The sequence below is a fragment of the Mytilus californianus genome, unplaced genomic scaffold (genome assembly GCF_021869535.1).
Source record: "Mytilus californianus isolate M0D057914Y unplaced genomic scaffold, xbMytCali1.0.p SCAF_5, whole genome shotgun sequence".
NCBI lineage: Eukaryota > Metazoa > Mollusca > Bivalvia > Mytilida > Mytilidae > Mytilus > Mytilus californianus.
In genome coordinates this window covers 94,845,516-94,870,409 of record NW_026262701.1, presented here as the reverse complement: position 1 = coordinate 94,870,409, position 24,894 = coordinate 94,845,516, and the positions used below count along the sequence as shown (strand labels likewise).

The 24,894-nt window shown below is 32.6% G+C and overlaps 1 protein-coding gene and 1 long non-coding RNA gene across 3 annotated transcripts in view; both read left to right on the top strand.

Moving 5' to 3' along the window:
• The window catches only part of LOC127700288 (uncharacterized), a 157,589-nt gene extending 151,377 nt beyond the window's left edge, over positions 1-6,212 (top strand). For both annotated transcript variants that reach the window (XM_052203706.1, XM_052203707.1), the window contains 3 exons: positions 183-452; positions 4,364-4,599; positions 5,576-6,212. In XM_052203706.1, the coding sequence (XP_052059666.1) occupies positions 183-452; positions 4,364-4,599; positions 5,576-5,584 (515 nt within the window). In that variant the 3' untranslated portion in view covers positions 5,585-6,212. The remainder of the gene's footprint in view (positions 1-182; positions 453-4,363; positions 4,600-5,575) is intronic.
• An 11,558-nt stretch (positions 6,213-17,770) lies between these two features.
• Positions 17,771-21,613, top strand: LOC127702468 (uncharacterized). The gene is made up of 2 exons (XR_007982437.1): positions 17,771-19,922; positions 21,238-21,613. It is a non-coding gene; the product is annotated as an uncharacterized LOC127702468 (long non-coding RNA).
• Positions 21,614-24,894: the final 3,281 nt, after the last annotated feature.

Here is a 24,894-nt window from a genome sequence, read left to right as displayed (position 1 = left end):
TATAGCTATTAAGAAATTGTCATTTCTTGGGGCAACAAACGTGGTAAATACTTAAGTATCACTGTTAATCACTTATAAAGTATTGTACTGTTTGTTTGTTGTCCCAGTAACGTAAACCTCTATTTCATTACATTTGTATAAAGAAAAAGTCATTTAAAAATCTGCTATGCTTTTCATTTTAGCACTTTCAATGAAAGCTGCATCTGCGTATCCAGTTAATCTTTTAGAAAAGTTACAATTTATCAGGAATAGTGATTCAGTAAAATGGACACATAACAGTAATCCATTTGTATGTGATCAGGATATGTACAAGAACGGGAATGTGAACAATCCATCTTTGAATATTATCTGTGTATCCCTTGAGGATTCTGGAAAGTGGCAATGCAAGATGGAATTTGGTGGACCAGGACCACAACAAACGAAAACCTTCGAAGTTCATCTACAAGTCAACGGTAAGTTTTACTTTGACCACGATAATAACTTCTAAAGATTCATATCGAATTTTTTTCAAATGTCGCCACATAACAGTAGTATTCCTTTGTAAAAATTCTTTTACAGTTTCTACTTTCATTTTGTTAGTTCCCTACCGACGAAGTCGAAGGGGACTTAAGGTTTGCACTCTGTCTGTCTGTCTGTCTGTCTGTCGCTCTGTCTGTCTGTCTGTCTGTCGCTCTGTCTGTCTGTCTGTCTGTCTGTCTGTCTGTCCATCCGTCACCGGCAAATCAGTTTTCCACTTTTTTTTCTTCATGCTTGAAGATATTGATTTGATATTTTGTATATAGTTTTATCATGACAAGTTACAGATCAAGTTCGAATTTTGTTCCGGTCTGGTGATTTTGTCCAGAGTTATGGTCCTTGGACTTAGAAAATTCACTCAAATAATCAGTTTTCCAAACTTTTTTTGTCATGCTTGAAGATATTGATTTAACAATTAGTATGTAGTTTTATCTTGACAAGATGCAGATCAAGTTCGATTTTTGTTCCGGTCTGATGATTTTGTTTAGAGTTATGGTCCTTGGACTTAGAAAATGCACTCAAATAATCAGTTTTCCGCCCTTTTTTTAGTCATGCATGAAGATATTGATTTGATAATTGGTATATAGTTTAAGTATGACAAGTTACAGATCAAGTTCGAATTTTGTTTTGGTCAGATGATTTTGTGCAGAGTTATGGTCCTTGGACTTAGAAAATTCACTCAAATAATCAGTTTTCCAAGCTTTTTTTTGTCATGCTTGAAGATATTGATTTAACAATTAGTATATACATTGTAGTTTTATCTTGACAAGATGCAGATCAAGTTCGATTTTGTTCTGGTCTGACGATTTTGTCCAGAGTTATGGTCTCAAATAATCAGTTTTCCGCACTTTTTTCGTCATGCTTGACTATATTGACTAGCTATTTGTTATATAGTTTACACCATGACAAGTTATAGATCAAGTTAGCATTTTGTTCCAGTATAATGCATTCTTAACCGGTAGGGGACTATGTATTGCCATGCAATACTCTCAGAATGCTTGTTTTAAGGAAATGTGTATACCAAAATTTCTGTATCAGTTTTATGAGGATAACTGGACTAAATATGCAATTATCCTCATAAAATGTGGAATACCGACTGTCTGCTGAAAGATCATTCCCCCAAACTCAACAAATATGTTGTCGATTAAAAAGTCCAGCATGTTGATGGTTTAATCTTCTGTGCATTTGTTGTTGAAATCATTATAGTTCTACATATAGTGGGATTTTTCATTTCCTTAAACCATGAATTTGTATCTACGTTTCCCTTTTTTGTAGAAAAAGCTAGGTTTGATGAGATGATGTAGTCGATCTTCAAATTGAGAATGAGAAATTTTATTGTAAAGCGTAGATAAATCAAAGGTTTTGATATTACTGCAAAATGGTAAATAATGTGATTGAAGATTTTAAAGTAGATCTTTAGAATTTTTAAGAATCCACATCTGATCGACACCGTTGGTATATCTTATCACATAATTTCGAAAATCTCCTCATTCGGGAATGATGTAAGGATGTATGTTGGATTCCCAGTTTTGCTGTGAATTCCAAGTTCTTGCTGATACATTCCAAATTATAGTGGGTTTTTTTTTTGTGGTATATAAAAACAATATTTTTTAGAGTTTGTCTGCATGAACAACCACATATGTGTCGCGAAAGGAGAATAAAGCATCCACAACTTCGGATTTCTTGAAGGGATCAGAAACCAGTGAACATCGTCAATTTGATTGCGCTTTTGAACACGCATGAACAAACAGCTCTGTTTAATTTTTAAAAAGTGTCCAGTTTTTGTTCAACTAGTGTGGATTTTACCCATTTTCTGGCATAGTCTTCAACTGCATTCATCAGATACCCGAAGTTCTTCTCCCAGTTGATGGGTTGTTAAATTCGATATGTCGGGCCTTCGGTTGAGTTGTTCATTGTTTACGATGCCACGGTCTCCAGTTATAACATGAGCAGCAGAACTATATTTGTACGGGTACGATACATAAGAGCAATCAGGAGGTTTGGATTTTACAGCACTGAGGATAAAGGTCTCTACTACCCACTTGTCGTTGAAAATCTTGGAAAACAATAGGTACATCAAATGACAAATGTAGTTTCATCTTTGAAGTTATCATTTATTATTTTCTGCACAGATTTTTGGTGAAAATAATGCTCATACTGATGGCATCAAAACCCTTATTAGCAAATTGTAAGTGAAAAGAACTACGTTCGTCGTCATCTAAGGAAGTAGTTGTTACTAGTTTGAATAGACTACGGTTAGTAATGTCCATAATTATTGCAAACAATTTGTTTCAATAACGGAAGTGTATTTGGACTTTCGAAAGAGTGAATTGGGCTAAGATAAAGGTATCGAAAACAATTTAGGTCGAACATAGTGAATTCCTAAAGGTTTATGAACAGAGGACAACAAACCATCTATAGACATTGTAAATACCCCTTGTGAGTTATTTAACAAAAAATCGTTAACAGCGTCAAAAAGAACGAAGTATTACATAGGGAGTATTTACATGTTTTCATTCAGATAAATCACTGACACACCTGAATACACAAAGGATCATAAAATTGTCTAAATGTTTGTGTAAATAGATTAACGATTTTGATTTTATCGCGCTTATATATAATTTAACTGTTTACAAAACTTTCAATTGATCGAAATACTAAGGATTTTCTATCCCAGGAATAGATTCCTTAGCTGTGTTTGGCAAAACTTTCGGAATGTTGGGTCCTCAGTGATCTCCAACTTCATACATTATTTGGCCTTTTATTTTTTTTTTATTCGAGCGTCAGTTATGAGTCTATTGTATACGAAACGTGCGTCGGGCCTATGATATTATAATCCTGGAATCTTTGATGAGTTTTGTTTTACTTTTCTTTCAATCATGTTTGTTATCCGTTATCCATTATTGCATAACATGTAAGGTTATTTTATATAATGCAACATCCGTTTACATGTGGTAAAGTCATCGGTACTTTGGTGGATGGACAAAAACAATCACTGTACACTTCTTTCCATATATGTATGTAATTTTTCTATTTAGAAAAATGAGCACTAAGTAATATTATTCAGCATCGTTCCTGTAGTTAATCCCCTTCTAAGACACATTTCACTCTTCATCCGGCACGTAGATGATATACCATCTTTGCGTTTCTTCAAACGCTACCAAACCATTTTATTATAAAATATTTTAAAGTACTAGGAGCATCGATCACCAACCTTCCCATGCAGTACTGTCCATTGATAATTTGTGCTTTTAAATTATATATGCCTTTTAATTGCCATCTTATCAACAGCTTTCTTTGTTTGATGTGTCCCAGTGTTGCAAGTGTTGTTAACCTTAACATTTGAAAATTATTAGATTTATGTACGATACATGTTCAATTTTTTTTTACTTCATATATATCATTGGGTTTTTTTTTCTAGAATAGTGCCTTATATTCTATTGTTCATGCAAAATTATCTTCGTCTATTCTATCAGCAGGTGCAGAAATTGAGCGAAACGGAACTAAAAAAAAAAGGGGGGGGGGTCTATCAAATATTAGTTAACACATTTGTTTCACTTTATATATATCCATATATAATTTTACTAATTTCAATACAATGATTTGGCACTTTGGAATCACCTCAGCTATGTATAAATTTCTAATGATTGCAGTAATAGATTACAGCTTTCAGGGTGCCTGTCATTTTGATCGTGTAGTAATTTAAGTACAGGAAGCACTTCATGTATACAATTACAACACTACTTTGTCATCCTCCAAATAATTAATATTAAATTAACGATAAGGTTATTGGACAATGTGTGTACATAATCCTGACAATTAAAAGCAATTTTTTTTCGTTTTTTAGGAAAACCAATGGAAGCGACTGTTAGTTCAAAAGTGGAACTGTTACCTGAATTGCTTGAGATCAACGACATTAAGATAGTTGACTGGCAACATAATAACGTTAAAGTTGGCACAAGATTGCCTCCTTACACTATTGAATCGGTTTCCCTTGGCGACTATGGAAACTGGCTCGGCACTTTGCATTTTAGAAATAAAGAAAAATCAGTGAAAAAATTCAGTGTTGAACTAAAGGTATTGGTAAGTGGAATTTTAAAATAAATTAAAATCTGAAATTATAAAACAAATGAGTTATGAGACTTATTGGAATAGGTATGTTTATTTGATAACAAATATAGGCTTACACCAACCTCAGATATATAGGTATACCATAAGTCCGAAAGGAGGGACAATACTGATTCACGTCTTTCCTTCATTTCATCCATCCGTCCCATACAATTTTGGCTGACTTCATATTTACCGAATACTTAAAGCGAGCAATAACTCCCAGTACAACTTGTTAGGTTACACATTGCATAAAACTTATATTTTATTATACATATGCATATATAAAGTCCTTGGAGTTAAAAACGACCTTTGGAAGAATGGTTCCTTTTATAAATAGGTGCATTATGCGACGAAATGTTATTTATTCATTGAGGGGATTCTCGTGAAAAATAAAAAGAAGATAACATTATCTTTTAACTTCACGGCCATATAGATAATGTCCTCCGACTAAATATTTCAAAGTTTGATGACTATATATGAACGTATCTATCCAATTTAACTTAAAATAACGGATAACAGTTAAGTCTGACTCATAGCTTGACTTGCATATAGAAATTAATAATGAGGGTCGTTGAAGATCACATTATGTTAGTTTGTGTTAGCCCTAGTTGAACAGCACATGTTAGTTTATGTAAGCCCTCGTTGAAGAGTAAATTGTTTTTTTATTGTATGTAAGCCCTCGTCGAAGAGTACATTGGTTGTTTTTTTTTTTTATTTAAGCGCTTTTTTGTTATGGACATTCACGGTTTCAGTTTACCTTGAGATACTTTCCTCAATCATGTGTAGACTATTCTGGATTAGTCCAAACTTTAACTCAACTATGCACGAGCTTGTAGAAAAGCTTGATTGATGCACCTCTGTATAAAAGGTTGACAAAAGAGACCACGATTTGAAAATTTATGTTTCTAAGAAATTTCACTACTAATATTTTTATCTATTTCTATTTCAGGCTAAATAGTTCACCACCACCTATACGGTATTTGAACCACTAAGCATCTTACAGAATATGACATTTTCTATTTAACATATGGTTTGTTTCCAAAATTAAGAAAATGAGGCAAGAGTTTTGTAACAATGTAAAATTTAGTAACATGTTAATTTTGAATTGTTCATTGGTTTTTGATTTGTTTATTTTTGATATAAATTATGTGACATTAAAGGTTATAATGCTATTACATGTACCTTGCATCTGCCGTACGTAATTTGATAAAATGGAGTTCTTTGAAACCTTTTTACTTATTGGTACCAATAAAGAAATTAACATTAAGAAAAGAAATTAATATTTTCTTTCTGTAATCACAAAGCCCAACTGAAACATGCATTGGAGAATTTGTCATATGGCGGTTGTATTTGAGAACAGACTTGTTTACGGGCCATGTAAGTGTCAAAATGACTTTTTATTGCAAATGAACATTTAGTTTTAAATATTTTATGAAATAAATGGTTTAACCCAATTGACCAAGTTTTGCAGAAACGATAGCCATGATTTATGCTTCTACTGAAACCACTGCACAATTTAGCTGTAATCAAATAATTCAATCGTCAACCTTCGTGTGTTGTTTAGATTAAAAGTGCTTCAAATATTTCGGGTTCGACTTATAATTTATAAAGATGGAAAGATAGGAGATGATTGCCTATGAGGCAACTATCTCTTAAAGACCGTAACAAATTACAGATGTGAAATTACATTGCCTTTTTAGGTCGTTCCATAGATCGCCTTCCTAAAAGCCTGTCCGAAAAGACATTTCATAGGATTTTGTAAAGAAGATTCGTTTTCAACCCTATGTCTTAAAACAACTCTGTCATTTTACATAATAGAAAAGAAAGGATATCAGGTATCCATCCTTAAACAAAATTAGTACACGCACAGCAAAAAACACAAAAGCAAAGGAACAGCGCTTGTATTGCTGTTCTTCATTTCAAAATCACAATGATGCTTTCAACACGGGGCAACTAAACTCTCACCTCACTGCAAGTTTGAGACGGCCCTTGCACCGGTTTGAGTGTAATTGTTTTCAAACTGGCGATCATGCCACAACTGTTAATTGAAGAACAAAGCTGTGACCTAATAACAATAAAATAAATCATGCAAAGAAATAAAACATTTACTTCATAATTTCATAATGTCATGGCTGATTTGGTGTATAGTAGGACCCTTAGAGTACATTTCTTATATCGGAAACCAGATGATTAATTTCTCAGAGTGTTTTATTTTCTAATTGCCTTCTGATAGGTTATAATTAAGTCATACAAAGAAACAAAATATATTCACTTTTTTTCTTCGTGTTTAAAAGGGCATTAGCTGTCAAATTCATGTTCACCGATTTGACTCAAACTCTCATATTTGATTTATAACATACTAAAACGTATATCCCAATTATGAAAAGTCTAAAATAAACAGTTTACAATGCATGGGCTTAATAATATGTATCCGCATTTCTTGTGTATTTTAGTCTAAACGCCATCTAATTTACCATCGAGGTGACCTCCGAAGATAGCCGACGGTCATATAACCCGATATAAACATAAATATAGATATAAATAGATAGCGAACTCGTGCAATTAGATTTTTCTAGGTCTGTTTGATTTCATATTATAGGCTAAAACTATATGTTAATCATCGTTTTTACCTGTATAAGAATGAGTATTTGTGGATCGAATCAGTCAATCAAAATGGTTTACCCTTGTTTCACTTTCAATGTTGGCCTTTTTTTTCCTTTTGATAACTGAACACACCTAATTCATGCGTAACCAATCTCTAGCTAAAGGATTAAATTGAAGGTCACATGAATATGGACTCAGTGAGGTCGAATTATTCACTTGCAAGTGAATAATTTATCAGCGATGTTTATTAGCTTATTTTGACAAAATTGAACCAAACTGGCTGCTAAAAGCGAATTATTATTTCACTATTTCACTTTCATTAATGATTTAACAAAAAAAAATCAGATTTTATTTTTTTAATATCTCGTAGCTTGTGCCCCTTTAATGTAAAGTTTCTATCATTCATGGATTTAACATGAAGACTATTAAGACTTGGATTTACAGTGTTTTGCACTCAATCATAAAGTCATTGTTTTTCTCAGTGCTCGTTTCTGCTTGACATCCGTTAAAGTGTATAGAAGTTCCACGGAAAACTGTTCTGCAGAAGAACAGCCGCCTTAAAAGCGTATGAAAGGATTTTTTAGCCGTATTTGGGTCAGTAATTGAATTATAAGTATATGCTCAATTTCAGGACATGTGCTTTTACGTTTGTAAATGTTTATGTATGTGTATATACATGTAACCTCGACATAAATAATAGAAAAGAGATAAAAATGAACGATAATGATAACTTTAACCGGTGATAAATTTAAGAGGTCGTTATATCTACTTTTTGATTGCAGTGAATTTGTCTTTTGAGTAAGGTGTTTTCCGAGATATATTGTGAAGCCTTTTGTTGATTTATGCGATTTGTAAATGAGAGAGATAAGATGGCACCAAACCCATGTTCCTCTCGTTCTATGTTATTTTAAATGCACAAATGATGGCGTTCTGTTTTAATTTAATGTTAAATCAAACAGAACCAAGACAAGACAATATAGGTATATTGAAAGTTTCAATTTGGAAATCATTTTTAATTAAGGAATAAAAATATATCTCCCTCATGCATAGCTTTGAATCCTTGTTCCGGTTTTGCTTTACTTTTAGTCCTTTTTGGCTTATTAGCTTTTCAGTTTTTGTATTTTCAATTATTTTGGCCTCGATGGTCACTGAAGACACATTTATTGTCAAAATGCTCATCTGGTGCATTAAAATATGTATCAACGTTTATACGCGCTTAGATAAAATGGTAGGAAAATGGAACACAGCAAACTATCTTGTGAAATTCAGTTAATAGAAAAATGTCAACTTTTGGTTGTAAGGAAAAATCGTATTTGCCTCTACACTTTAAAATGTTTCTTGTACAAAAATATGGTAAAATTGCTTAATTCAGGATTTAACACAATGCACGCGAAAGAAATTGTTTTCTTCAAGGAAAAATGTACAATTGAGAGTTTTTTTTATTAAAATTGAAAGATAAAGTGTTAACTTTATATAAAAATAACAGAAAACGTGTTGCCATATAATATGCTGACTTTCTTTTTGTTGTTGTTGCTTGTGTGTGTTGTTTATTTTTGCATTACGGTTGAAGTTATTCGTGTGATCCATTTCAAATTAGAATATGTAAATCATGAAAATTAAAATTGTTTTATATATTTGTACAAACAAATTTCTAGACTAGAAATACAAAAACAAATGTAGTTGGATTATTTTTTGTTGTTGTGATGATAAGCTAAATTATATGTATTTATGATTACTCCGTCCAAATATATAAATTTTCATAAATAAAATATTGAAACGAGTTTCTTGTAAATATAATGTTAAGGGAATTACTCAACAAATGCATGCATATATACTAAACTACGTCCCCTGTGCAATTTTCTTTTTACATATTTTACGAATCGATGACATATGATCAGCAAAAATTATTTCATTCGGTGATTGTTGGTCGAAAACTTTGTCTAATTAATTGTTGGGTTTAAGTGCAGAAAGTTATCGATCGTGACCTGGAAAAACAATCAACACAAAATCATGGAGCACGAGAAAAATGAGTGAGATGATAAAACGATGTTTATTTGTTTGTTTATTTTGATATTGGCCACTGCATACCAAAAAGCAGTCAGCGAATTAAAGTACTGGAAAACAATTTATCAGTACATTTATGAAGATTTTAATAAATAAAGGATTTTCGTTTCAAAAGAAAGTCTTTGTGCTCGTGTTTTATATTAAACCTTAGCCATTCAAGTATATAAAACATGTGTAAAGTTTTGGTTTTTTTTAACTTAAAGTCTTAAACGAAACAGTAATGACATGTCCCAAATAAGAATAGCTCGGAATAGTTTTAATTTTGTTCATAGACTTTAAAATCGAATTGTTCTCTTGAATCACTTGTCCATATGTGAAAACTGCGTATGTTATTGCTAATATTAATGGATGAATAAAAGGTGTCGAGTAATACTTCAATGAGACAGCAACCCAACGACGCAAATATAAAAAGACATAAAAATCAACTTATGGTCTTCAACATTAATTATTATAGTATATCACAAATAGTCTACTTAGTTTGATTGTTTGTTACATTGATTAAGTTTTGATTTTTTGCGTGAACCCCCTTCACTCCTATATATTGCTGAGTTTTGGTAGCCTCTACAGGTCACTCAGATATCCTTGGAAACAAGATTCTCGGAACGTCTCGAACATTTTCGATCATTTATACTGGCACTTATATATATATATGTCGATACGATCCCACTATGATATGCGACCACGTGATGATGTATATTTCAACATTCAAATTTTATTTGTAGATCGGAAAGTCCAAAAGTTAACACTTGATTGTAGTAAAAAAAAATCATTTTTATATTCCAAGCTATTTGACTTTTGACAGAGCATATGCGTTTTAATCTGAATGTTTATTTTAAAATATCAAGTATAATGATAACGTAATTATATGTTTCCAGACGGCCCCTGTACGCGTTGTGTGTAGTATTAAAATACAACGTGCAATGAGGCAATAAATTTGGGAATAGTATACTGACAATATCTTATGTCCCAGAATAAATCGATTATTTCTGAGCATTTGCCAAGTGATATTTTGTATTTCCATCATAGCCTGAGCAAATGTCGGAAAGCAAGAAGCAAATTAATAAAACGATATTTCTGTTAAAAAATATTCATCTTAGGTCGGAAACACGGTGATTGGAAAGTAGAATTAAACAAAACAATATTTCTGTCAAAAATGTTTAATTTCATTAATAGATACTAATAGACCAAGGGAATGCTCATTAAAATTATTATGTTTTTACTGACACTGATAGGTGTAATATCACTATTGTTTTTCCCCTATTAGTCTGTTAAATTTGCATTTTTCAATAAATTGTGCAAAATTTACCTTTACTTTAAATAAAGAAATATTTGGCATGAGTAAAGTTTTATCCTGTCCAGTACTACAGACAAAATTTCACATATAAGATAATAACCATCACTGGAAGTTAACAAATCAAATGTCCACCCCTTTCTTTCCTGTTTACAAGCTTTAGTAACCATGTAACCTCCAAAATATTTTATAGAAACACCAAAAAATAAAGGATTGGTGCTTTGAAACACCCAAGATGTATGTTTATGACTCACAAATTTTTTAATGCAATGAAATGTAGGATCAATTTCCTACAACTGTCAAATTCAAGGGATTTTTTTTTCGACCCTTTTTCGTATGCAACCGGATGTAACGTACTATGATTTGGTGATATTACACCTAAATTTATCATTACTAGAATATTATGCCCAATAGATTTTGATAGTAAATACATTTATGATAATTATATGCAACATATGTGAGGGGTGCACATGAATAAATTAGTATTTAAACTGTAGTGAATGGAAACAAATAGTTGCATGGTTTCAATTCACAAGGATTTTAAATCCTTGCATCTCACAAAAACCGTAATTAATATTTTACAATAATCATTTATTAACTATGTTAATCAATTTACACCGCTTTAGTATGGTTTTATAAGTACATGTATATATGCTTATATTTTGTACAGCTATATTGATATGACTGGGTATTTATTGTTTTATTGAATACTGTGATATGTAAATATTTTGTCAATCAACATGTGACACTATAATAAAATAAACATTTTTTTTATAGCAATATATTCATAAAATGGAAAGTTAGAAGAGATTAATTTAATAAAAAAATGTCCATCAGTAAATACTTGATTTGAATTTTAGAAAAATATTTTGTTAACAGGAATGCCTGTTAATTACACTTCAATTCTTTTTTTTGTTTTTTTTGTTTGTTTAATAGTTCAACCTTAAAGTATAAAAATCTTTGAAATATGGTTCGAGTTTAAAAATTGTATGCATGGTGTTGACAAGCTATCCTGCATGCGTCTTGGTTCATATGCATTATATTACACCCTGTTTACACGACACAACAAAATCGGATTTGAAATAAAGTTTGACATCCGAATTCAACTAACAATAGATTTGAGCCTAGAATAAATATACATGATAACGCAAATACATATTGTTATGCTATTGTAACTATCATGTTTATTTAGTTGGCCTTCTTTGTTTTATGTGGCCTTATAGTTGTTTACAAAATAATATTGTAACTGTGCAGTTAAGAAATCACTGGAACAATCAGGGAATGATTAGAACTTTCTTTTTTACTTACATAGCGATTCCAGAATGATCATAATAAAAGATGCGTAATCTAAACGTCAACATTGTTCTAGAAATTTCCGTTCTAAAGTTTTCTAGGAGTTTCCTTTCTACAGTGTTCTTGAAGTTTCCGCGACAACTATATATATACAGACACTAAAGTTAAACTTTCAGACATAGACATTAATATTCTCATAAGTTCTCTCAGTTGGATTGACACTTTTATTCACGTTAACTACATCATACTAGATTGTGACTTGTGACTAATTGGACATAATATTCTGTTTGGATTCCCACAACAGTGAAGAGACGAATTCCGGATAAAGAAAAGACAAAAGATCGGACATATATTTTGACAGTTAAGTTGACATTTCTATTTGTGTAATACTTCTTGTAAACTTGTGTATAATAAATCTTGTTAAATTTTATTATTGATTTGTGTCTTTTGTTGGCTACAATTTAAAGGTGATTTCTTGCATCAACAGAATTTGGGGGCTCGTCCGGGATAACGTTAAGTTCAGATGAAATTTTTCTGTATTTATAGAACTAGAATTAGCCAACAAACTTCTACAAAATAGCATTTGATGCCGGTAAATTTTTGAAAACGCCAGACCTGAAAGGGTTTGATAAACTGAAGAAAGAAGAGTTAGTGTTGCTTGCTTAACATCTACAAATAGATTTTAGAGCATCTATGAAAAAACAAATTATAAAAAATTTGGTAATAGACAATTTAGTTGATGCGGAAATTTTTGGTGAAGAGGCTCTTGAACTTAAGGTCGAAAATGTTGATGCTATCAAATTAAAACAGCTTGAATTAGAACATGAAGTTAAATTAAAACAATTAGAAAAGGAAGAAGAATTTAAATTAAAACAAATGAAAAAACAATTGGAAAACGAAGTTAAAATAAAACAATTGGAAAAAGAAAAAAAGAAAAAGAAGAAAGACAGGCAGAACTTGAAATGAAGGAAAGGTTAGAGATAGAGAAGATGAAAGAAAAAGAAGATGAATTCAAATTAAAACAGGCAAAACTTGAAATGAGGGAAAGGTTAGAGATGGAGAAAATGAAAATTGAAATGGTCAACAAAGTAGAAAGCAACACTAATATAGAGTCAAAATCAGATCATTTTGATGCGGCAAAAAAATATACGTTTACTTCCCAGATTTTGTGAAAAAACAGTTGATAAATATTTTCCACAGTTCGAAAAAATTGCTCAAAATTTGAAATGGCCAAAGCCTTATTGGACCACAATGCTGCAAAGTGTTTTTGAAGGCAAATTTTGCTAAGGAAAAAGAATATATATTTGATAAATGGCTTACGTCAAGAAAATAGATAACAATTTTGATAAAATAAGACAATTGATGTTATTAGAAGAGTTCAAGCATTGTGTTCATTTAGACTTAAAAACACATTTAGATGACAAAACTGTTGAAACATTACAAGATGCAGTTGTTATTTCCGATAATTATACCCTTTCACATAAAAGAAATTTCAAAAGTCAAAATTTTAATACTTCGAGTGGAAATTACAAAAATCAAAGTACTGAGAGTACTGATAGTAAGCCTGTTGCACATAATAAGAGTCAGTCTAGTTATAATATGTCTAGTCCAAAATTTGATACTTTTGAGAAGAAGTCACTAACTTGTGCTTATTGTAAGAAAAGTGGTCATCTGATGGCTGATTGTTTTAGACTCCAGAAGAAGAATGAAAGGGATAATAAGCCCAAGTCCAGTGCTTGTACGACACCCCTTGTTACCCATACGTTCGAATGTCCTGCGAGTCAGGCTTTCAAGTCCAGTTTTTGTGATTAAATTGAGGATTATTAACCCTTTATGTCTGATGGGTTTGTTTCTACTGTTGATAATACTACTCCTCAGCCTATTAAGATTTTACGGGACACTGGAGCTTCTCAGACTTTATTGTTAGGAGGTGTGTTGCCTTTGTCCGAGGAGACTTCTGTTGGTGCCTCCGTTTTGTTACAAGGTGTGGAGTTAGGTTGTATAGATGTTCCCGTCCATCGTATTTATCTGAAGTCAGATTTGATTACTGGACCAGTTGGTGTGGGTGTTCGTCCTAATCTCCCTGTTGAGGGTGTTTCATTATTGCTAGGAAATGATCTAGCTAGGAACAAAGTGGTTGCTGAACCAATTGTTACCAGTGAAACGGTTGTGGATGTAAAATCACCGTAAGATGATGCTGAACTGTATCTAGCTTGTGATGTTACTAGGGCGATGGCAAGAAAACAAAAAAGAAGACCAGTATGTTTACATGGACCTTTCTGACACTTTCCTTGCCGACAGTGACGGTTCCTGTGGCTCAGAAAATGCCATGATAAGACCACCTAGTACTAACAAGAATGTAATTATGCCATGACCAGACGTTAACTGCCATTCATTAGACAGAAGAAAATTTGTAGAAGAACAAAATAAAGAACCTGAGGTTCTTCAGCTGCACAAGAGGGCTCAACCACAGGAGGAAGCTGACAAAGTGGCCGAATGCTATTACCATCAAGACGACATTTTAATGAGAACGTGGAGCCCCCTAATGCTATCCCAGAGGAGGAATGGAGAGTGGTATACTAAGTGGTGGTGCCTAAAGTCTATAGGCAAGACATTATTGGTCTTGCCCATGATAACCCCTTGGCTGGACATTTAGGTATAAGGAAGACTTGCCTTAAGATCTTGCAGCTTTTCTACTGGCCCAGACTTAGAAATGATGTCACAGAATACTGCAAGTCATGCCATATATGCCAGGTTGTTGGTAAGCCTAACCAGAAAATACCACCAGCACCACTTCTGCCAATTCCAGCCTTTGAAGAACCTTTCAGCAGAGTACTAATTGACTGCGTTGGACCTTTACCGAAGACCAAGACTGGAAATGCGTATTTATTGACGATCATGTGTACATCCATTCGCTTTCCTGGGGCTATTCCGCTAAGGAATATCAAGACGCAAACAATTGCCAAAGCTCTTATCAAGTATTAGTAGGACTTTCTAAGTCTATACAGTCCGACTAGGGTTCAAATTTCATATCAGGTTTATTTCAGCATGTCATTTACCAATTAGGGATTGCTCAGTATAGGTCAAGCGCTTATCATCCAGAATCTCAAGGTGCCTTAGAACGTTTCATCAAACATTGAAGAACATGATTAGAACTTTTTGTCTTCACTTTGACAGGGACTGGGATGATGGTGTTCACTTTCTACTTTTTGCGGTCCGAGAGGCTGTTCAAGAATCCCTTGATTTTAGTCCCTTTGAGTTGGTATTTGGTCATACTGTAAGGGGACCATTAAAATTGATTAAGGAAAAATGGCTTACTAAACACTGACTTGAATCTTCTAGACTATGTATCTAGATTTAAAGAAAAATTGTATACTGCTTGTCAAACTGCTCAGAACAATTTAAAAAAATGTTCAGAATAAGATGAAAATATGGTATGATAAAGATGCCAGGGACAGATTTTTTGAGCCTGGTGATAAGGTACTTGTATTTTTGCCAGTCCCTGGACATCCTTTACAGGCTAAATAGTGTGGTCCTTATACAATAGAGAGTAAAATCAATGATTTGAATTATATTGTAAAAACTCCAGGTCGGCGTAAACAAAACAGAGTGTGTCATATTAATATGTTAAAACCATATTTTGAGCGTACTAATGAAGGTGAGAGTAAACCAGTTGCCACTTTAGCCATGGTTAATTTGGAGAACAATCATGACAAACCAGATATAGTTGAACCACCTTTTAATTCTAAAACTATGGAACAAACAGTTGGATTGAAAAATTCAGAAATTTTGTCAAATTTAGACTCCTAACTTGCACATCTGACTTTTGATCGTAGAGAAAAATTAAAAACTTTGGTATTTTCTTTTTAAAAAATTTTCCAGATGTGCCAAACAAAACCACTGCCGTTTGTCATGATGTCGATGTAGGTGATGCTTCTCCAATTAAGCAACATCCTTACTGGCTCAATCCACTCAAACTTGAATTTATGAGATAAGAAATTAAATATATGCTTGACAATGATATTATTAAGCCGAGTAACAGTGAATGGAGCTCTCCTTGTCTCCTTGTGCCCAAACCAGATAAAACTTTTCGTTTCGTAACTGATTTTAGAAAAGTAAATTCAGTTTCAAAATCTGATACCTTTCAGATTCCAAGGTTAGACGACTGCATTGATAACATTGGACAAGCAAAATTTGTGAGCAAATTTGATTTATTGAAAGGTTACTGGCAAGTACCATTGACACAGAGAGCTCGTGAAATATCAACTTTTGCAACACCAGACGGCTTATTTCAGTATAATGTCATGCCGTTTGGTATGAAAAGTGCTCCAGCTACATTTCAAAGGATGATCAATAATGCTATAAAAGATTTAGACTGTTGTAATGCTTATACTGACGATCTTATTGTATGTAGTGATAGCTGGGAAGAGCATTTAACACATTTATATGATACTTTTGATAGATTGTCACAATCAAATGTGACTGTTTATCTTGGTAAAAGTGAATTTTGTCAGGCCACTGTTGATTATTTAGGGCATACAGTTGGCCAAGGTCAAGTGAAACCTATTATGGCTAAAGTGGATGCAATTGCCAAATTTCCTCCTCCTACAAATAAAAAACAACTTATGAGATATTCAGGCATGATTGGATTTTACAGAAAATTTTGTTCAAAATTTGCTACTGTTGTTCAACCATTGACTCATCTTTTACGGAAAGATTCTAAATTCATCTGGAGTGATAATTGTCAAAACGCTTTTGAAAATAGCAAATCACTTTTAATTAATAGTCCAGTTCTGATCACTCCAGACTTCGAAAAACAATTCAAACTTGCTGTTGACGCAAGCGATGTAGGAGTTGGAGCTGTTTTATATCAAGAAAAAGATGATAATGTTGAGAAACCTATTTCATATTTTTCAAAGAAATTAGATAAACATCAGAAAAATTATTCAACTATTGAAAAAGAGTGTTTTGCACTGTTGTCTGCACTTCAAATTTTGATGTATATTTAAATCCCACTATGCATCCTGTTCTTGTTTATACTGATCATAATCCTCTCACCTTCATACATAAAATGAGAAATAAGAACCAGAGGTTGACTAGGTGGAGTGTATTGTTACAGGAATATAATGTTATTGTGAAACATATCAAAGGTAAAGATAATATAATAGCAGATGCTTTATCTAGATTGAATTAAAACAGTGAATACATACATGTACTATATATTTTTGTACATATTTTTCATGAAAAGTTCTCGTTACACTCAAACTTCTTTTAAGGGGGGAGGTGTTATGATATTATAACTATCATGTTTATTTAGTTGGCCTAATTTGCTGTTGTTGTGGCCTTATAGTTGTTTACAAAATAATATTGTAAGTGTGCAGTTAAGAAATCACTGGAACAATCAGGGAATGATTAGAACTTTCTATTTTACTTACATAACGATTCCAGAATGATCATAATAAAAGATGCGTAATTTAAACGTCAACAGAAATTTCCGTTCTAAAGTTTACTAGGAGTTTCCTTTCTACAGTGTTCTTGAAGTTTCCGTGACAACTATATATATACAGACACTAAAGTTAAACTTTCAGACATAGACATTAATATTCTCATAAGTTCCCTCAGTTGGATTGACACTTTTATTCACGTTAACTACATTATACTAGATTGTGACTTGTGTCTAATTGGACATAATATTCTGTTTGGATTCCCGCAACACTGAAGAGAAGAATTCCGGATAAAGAAAAAGAAAAGACAAAAGATCGGACATATATTTTGACAGTTAAGTTGACATTTCTATTTGTGTAATACTTCTTGTAAACTTGTGTATACTAAATCTTGTTAAATTTTATTATTGATTTGTGTCTTTTGTTGGCTACAATTTAAAGGTGATTTCTGGCCGTAACCATATTCTAATCCAGAATATCAGTACGTATGCTTTCCATTTACTATTTCTTGTGCAAGAAAACCACATGCATGCATATTAATTTCACTTGCGGAATGTGAATTTTCGCATTTCCCATCTAAAATTCAGGATCCGGACACGGCAGTAAGAGCTTTGCACGGGATTTTGGAGTATGGTAATCAATAAGGTATTCTGACCTGTGTTTATTTTTCTTTTCTTTTTATTTCTATTTTGAGTGACTGTCCGATTGACTTTTATCAAACATATCATATTATGTATATTGGTTATATTGAGAGCAAGTGGAGGTATAAATAAACTTCTGAAAACAAGATATTCTTTCAAACTAATTTTTTCCTGTAGAATATTCGGATTGATTAAATCCTTAAAACTTGAGATGCGACCAAAATAATTGTCAGTATATAAGAGGTTCTAATAAAGCTTGTGTATTACTCTCAAGAACAAAATTTGAAATCTTCTTACAAGTTGCATGACACAAAGCTACACCTCACATGATAATTTCAATATCTCTATTCCACCTCTTCCATGAGGACAGACAGCTTCAATGACGAGTTTAAATTTAATTGAAGACATCCAGGAAACAAAATATAAAGATATAAAAGATAAAAAAAAATGCATTCAGATAATAAACCAAACTGAGTGCTGTCATTTTATTAAGATTGGTCTGTGCAATTTCAGCTTTAAACATTCAGATTGCAGAAACTGAGAATTGCAATAAAATAAGGATTTATATTTTAAACGGAGCAAACATGATGTACTTCCAAGAAATTAGTAAAATAGTAAAGCCGTAAAAGGTAAATGTAAATGGTAAATGTATACACTTTTCTATTTACAACTAAAATCCAACGGTGCTTCTAATTGACTTTGCAAAAATTAACACACAATTACATATTTTCAATAAAGGTATTTTAACATCAGCAATACCTTATTCATTCAGAGTTGGTTATTTCAAATCCGGCAAAAATCCAAAATAATGGTGACAGGTCAGCGGTTTCGGGTTCACGAATTGATTTTCTTTTTTTTAATGAAAGCAATTAGGTTTATAAGGTGCCACCTATCCGGTAGATGCTTGAATTAAAGAACAATCTTCTTCAGAACTTTGTATACCGTAACATCAAAGACAGCGCCAATAAAAAAGAAAATTCACATATCATTAAGTCAAACGCGTTAGAGTACACTGCTTATAAAAATCATTTACAAATATTAACCTATGACTCAAAAGATCCAGCCTCAGGTGAAACTATATACGCCTTTGTTACAACATCAAAAACTGTTACAAAGTTTAAACATTCGTCTGACAATTTTACAGTGTACACTACAGAGATGATGTCTATTTACCAATCATTAAAATGGTTACCTTTCCATCAAAAGTCAGAACAAGAAGTTCTTATACTCACTCATTCAAATAGTGATATCCAATCTATACAAAATGATGTATCAAGTAGACCCGACATCCTAGAACCAATTCAAATAATTATAGCTTGACGACTCATGATCAAACAACAAATAGAGAAGTCACCATAGAATGAATTCCAGCTTATGTCGGTATCCTAGGTAATAAACGGCTGACAAACTAGCAAAATTAGCCTTAACTAATGATAAAAACCTATGTTAACATTAATCTTAGTGCAAACGATTTTATTGTTATAACAACATCATTATATAAGAAAAAAATGGCAAACTAGGTTGGACAGAGATTTCCAATAAAATGACATACGTACATAACTCGACGTACGGACCTAAGGGGACTGGTTATTGCCAACCATTGATTTTGGTTAAATACGTCGCTCAAGTTAAAACCAAGTATTCCAAGATTATTAAAACCACACAATGGAATGTTCGTCCATATCAAATGATTTTTACGGGATATAAAATGATAGAAATATTGTGTTTTTTTATATATCACGTGGTTCTCCAGATTCCCGCCTGAATTTGCTCTGACATAAGATCACGTATACAGTCCGGGATGCGGTTCGATAAAATTGCTCCCCTTGTTTATTTCGCTCTCCTGTCAAATCATGTAATTTCGCTACCTCCAATTGTAGACGCGACAACGATTGGTGTCGTCAGGACAGATACGATTAAAGGAATCAGTTAGGAATTAGACGATCCTCATTGGTATAGGTGAGTTGTTTAATAGTTGTTGCTTTAGGATAAATGCATGTTTTAGATTATTTCATAATCAGGAATAATAGGAGTGTGCCACCTACACATTCAAACATGTACACAACCACAGTTTCCCCTATCTATCTAATGTGTTTTCATAATTATGCGATATAGGGCAAAAAAAGGTAGCAGTTTTTTGTGTCTTGTTGTTAAGCATTTCCAGGGGGAGATAATATTATTTTTTACGGGTGTTTGATAGGTTTGTTACACTGTAACATTATATAATACACACTCATAAAGTTGCTAGAAAGCGCCTCTCACACGCAATTAACTCAATTTCAATTATTCTATTTACCGGGTTTTTGTAGTCCTATAATATAAGACTTCGGTGGTTCATATCATTTACATTCAACGTTTTTTGTCGGATTTTTTTTTACTTTCAATGTTGCACGGTTGATAGTAAAAATAAAATCCGATAAAAACGTTGAATGTAAATGATATGAACCTCGGAAGTCTTATATATAGTCCTATAATATAAGACCTCTGAGGTTCATATCATTTCCTAGCACATTCAACGTTTTTATCGGATTTTTTTTACTATCAATGTGGACGGTACATTCAACGTTTTTATCGGATTTTTTTTACTATCAATGTTGAACGGTTCAACATTGATAGTTAAAAAAATCCGGTAAAAACGTTGAATGTAAATGATATGAACCTCCGAAGCCTTACATTATAGGACTACTGGTTATTGGTTCTTTATCCTAACTAAATGTTTTTGTGATGTATATTACAAAAAAGGGGGTGCTTTAAAAACACCGAAATACCTTAACAATCCTACAATACCTGTTTACAGAATAAGAGAGATATTTCGTATTTTAAACCTAACTTTTCTCACATATTTGTTAGATATGTTGAAAATATAGCCAAATGTTAAATACGTATATCCATCCCCTCTTTTTCAATTCATTAACTAAACAGACAGCATTAAAGAAAAGGCAATAACCGAACATTGATAATTTAGCAATGAATTCAGTACATTTTCCCAACAAGTAAAGACCAATGGAAACATTTGATATGATTTGAATACATGGTCAATTAAGTAGGATCTTGCGGTTTCGTAGACATTAATGATAATTAAACATTTTCTTCTTATATTTTTCTTTATTTCATATACTAGTATATATCATAACATGTATATATTTTGTGATGCATCTGATGTATAAATCCAGTGGCAGATCCGTGGAAGAGTCCTGTGTTCAGATCTGTTTGTATGGGGAACATGTGGATGGAACCCCCGCTTTAATTGCTTGTTTGATTTTTTTTTTTGCAGTGTCGAAAATGATGATAGACAGTAGTTTTATCAAGAAGTTATGGAGATTGTTCCCGAATAGATTCCTTAACATCACAGTGTATAAGAGACTAATGAGCCTCGTCTAGTGCAAGCAACTGACATGCCCTACCTGTTACGCTGACGGAAAAGCCCTCACTTTGAAAGCACGTTAAAATGTTGTGTGGAAGTTCTGCTATACATCTGACAGTCAGATGTCTTGGAATTATTCTGAAGTACATATGCCGACCAAAGGCAGGGAACAGAGGGGAGAGGTTTTAAAGTGATGCTAATTTGAGATTCCAATTTGAACTATAGAAAGCAATATATAAAGATATGTAGGAGAAATAATCTATATGAATAAAATTATCCCACAATAGGAACTGTCTTTTTTCCCCCATACATACTTTGTCAAATTTATCTATAACAGAAGGGATGTTAATGTATCCTTCATATATTTGTAATACTGATGGTAATTCAGATGCACAGTTGTTGTCCTTCTGCTTCATATATTTATTAACACAAGCTATATTTTTTGGTGATACAATTCATGAGATGATATAGCAGTGCCATTGGTTTCCCCTCTCTCTTTGTTCAAAGAACTTGATCATCTGAACTCTTTTTTTTTTTAGATTGGAGTTCTGTTCAAGAACAGTTAAAAGAACATATGCTTAATTTTCGTTATCTTTTTAAGACCAGCTTCATGATCAAAATAAATTTTAAATAAAACAGGCTGCACATTCTATAAAATATGCCAGTCAACCGGAAATGTTAACACACAAACAAGGTCTTCAGTATATTCATTTTTAAACTTACAAAATATGTCGAAGGTTTAAGCATCCCCAACAATTACCATGTGACTTGGATTTTTGATTTGTCAATATCAAGCAAATTGTCGATATTTTCCAAAACATGATAATAGTTCCGTTTTTATTATCAACAACAAAGGACTTACTCTTGTATAAAACTGTAACAGATTATCAAAGACTGTCTACAAGTACAATTTTAATCCAAGCCGCTGTTCTTTTAAGCACCGTGTTAGCGACGGCTTAGTTGATTGTAAGGGTTGGGTGCAGAGCCTGAAATATTTGTCTTTAAATAATCAGACTTGAGACAATAACATGGAGGTAAGTATGTTTAAGGACAACGTTTTCAAGGTTGGTTTGAACAGTGCGAAGGTCGTCTTGGAATGAAGAAAAAAGATGATGACAGTCTTTGTGCTGGTTATTTACATAAGGGAACGACCATTTAACTTCAAAATGTGAAAAAGGGGAGGGGTAAGATTTATTCCAAAAAAAATATCGTCTGATCCCCCAATTCGATGGAAAAAATATTTTTGTCAGGCAAAATTTACAACCAAAAAAATATTATGAATTCTGACTTCCCCATACCTTATAGTGTTAAATTTTGAAAAAAAAATTATTTGATTGATGGAGGCGGAAAAAAAATGTTCGAACTCAGACAAGAAAACCATACCCCCTTTGAAATTAAATGGTTGCTTCCTTGTTGAGGGATTGTTTCCTGGCTTGCTTTGATAGAGTATTGTTGCATGTTTCACAGATGTTGTTTTCTTTTGATAATTAAAAATGTTCTTCCTCTTGATTGCAAGCAAATAATTAGTATAACGTCTAAGTCGGGAATTTGACGAAGATCGCGTTGGCGGGCGATTTTCTCAGACCAATGTGGCATACTACATGTTATTGACAAGAAATGTATCGTGTCCCGCGATCGTTTACAACGCGATTCGCAAAGAAAAACTTTGGTGGGATTAGTTGGCGACTCAATAATATGTTCCTCCATAACTTCCAAAAACTTTGACATATAAAGTATTTCAAGATTATGTTGTCCGATGTTTACACATTACTGACGGATGTCTGGTTTTTTTTTTCTCTCTTACATGGTGGCTTTCCTGAAATAATTTCGCCATTTTTATATTGCATTCATTGCAGATACAATCATCCGACCGTATGTTAAACATACTGTTAGACCAAATTGAAGATAATCTGAGGGTTTGCATGAGTTATGGTAACACCGCCAATAATTGATTGACTAACATTTCACGCACAGTAGGCATTTGTGTTTAGATATGAAGTTCATCATACTTTGGGTTAATATGTAAAAGATTTTTGTTGACTACTTCATGAAACACAAATGCAATTTCAAGACTTAATTTTTAAATTATCCATAAAATAATCTTTTCAAAAACAATACTAATTATGGGGCACTAGTAGCGACATTGTTAGCTGTAAATAGGACCCTAAAAGTTTGAACAAGAATGAAAACACACTAGAGTAATATAAACGTATGTGTAGTACATGAAATATGAAGATACTCGTGTACTACTAGTAGTTGTAATAGTGAGCATGTATGAGAAAAACTGAAAGTATAGCGAGCCACCGTATAAGGTAAAAACTAATATTAGTGAGTCCTTATGCAAAGAACTTTAATATTCTTGAATCTGTTTCTGAGTTGTGAAGAACTAACATACAACTAACAGTAGGACAGTTATTTAAGTAAATTACTATAATACAATCGAGTCCTTATGCGAAGAACTATAATAAAATTCAGTCTAATGTCAAACAGTTAACTAAGTCAAAATCTCGTATGCACGACTCTTAATGTCTAACAATTTTCGACTGTGGGTAAACTATTGAGAAAAGAAAAAACAATTAAATGATATTAAATCAAATCTTATAAATAATATTAGCGATCAAAGAAAAAATATCACATTATGTCGACGGACAATTGTAAGATGCTATAAGATTGAATAAAAATGTATCGAAAATGTAACACAAGAGAAATCGACGAAACAACTGCAATCCCAATTTAAGATGCAAACACATCAAAAGAAAAAAAAATCACACGATGTCGGCGGGCAACTGTCGACTTTTAAAACATTGTATGATCGAAACATATGACAAAAAAAAAAACCCAACTGCAATAAACAAATAAGACGCAAAGAGTCACAAGAAATAACAAGATAACGCCATTGGCGACTTGTCAATACTGTATGATCGAACACAAACATAGCCAAAACATGACACCAAAGAAATAAGACGCAAACTAAATTACAAGAAATTACAAGATCAATATAAGATGTATAAAAAATAATTCCGAAAGTACAATTGTTTAACAAAAACAAGAGGAATACAACGATAGAAATCTATGCTACTCCAAAATCTCAACTTGTCAACCAATCCGGGTTACCGCATAACTAAGGTGTAACAAAATGTGTAAAAAACTTTTTAAATAATACAGAAATTATGACTGTCGGAGTAATTGTTATTGTTTAAGAAAAAAAACATGTCAAACATGCAAATATTATTTTTAAATAATAGTTTTAATCACTAAAAAGTCATGTGATGTTATATATATAGGACGGAGTGTGTTCGATGCATTAATCAATGAGGAAAACCCCGCCATATAACACCCAACTTTGAAAATGCGTACAAATGTCAAATTTAGGTGTGCCACTTTAGGAATGGTCTTAACCGATTGATAATTTATTTCTCAATATTCGTAATTTTTCCCAGATTTTTTCTATGTCGGGCAAAAAAATGTAGCAGTTTACAAGGAGACCCCCTAATTGACGTAACAACTTGACTTATGGTCGTTTTAAAAACGATTGTTTGCAAGTTGCATTGTTAACAGTTGTACAAT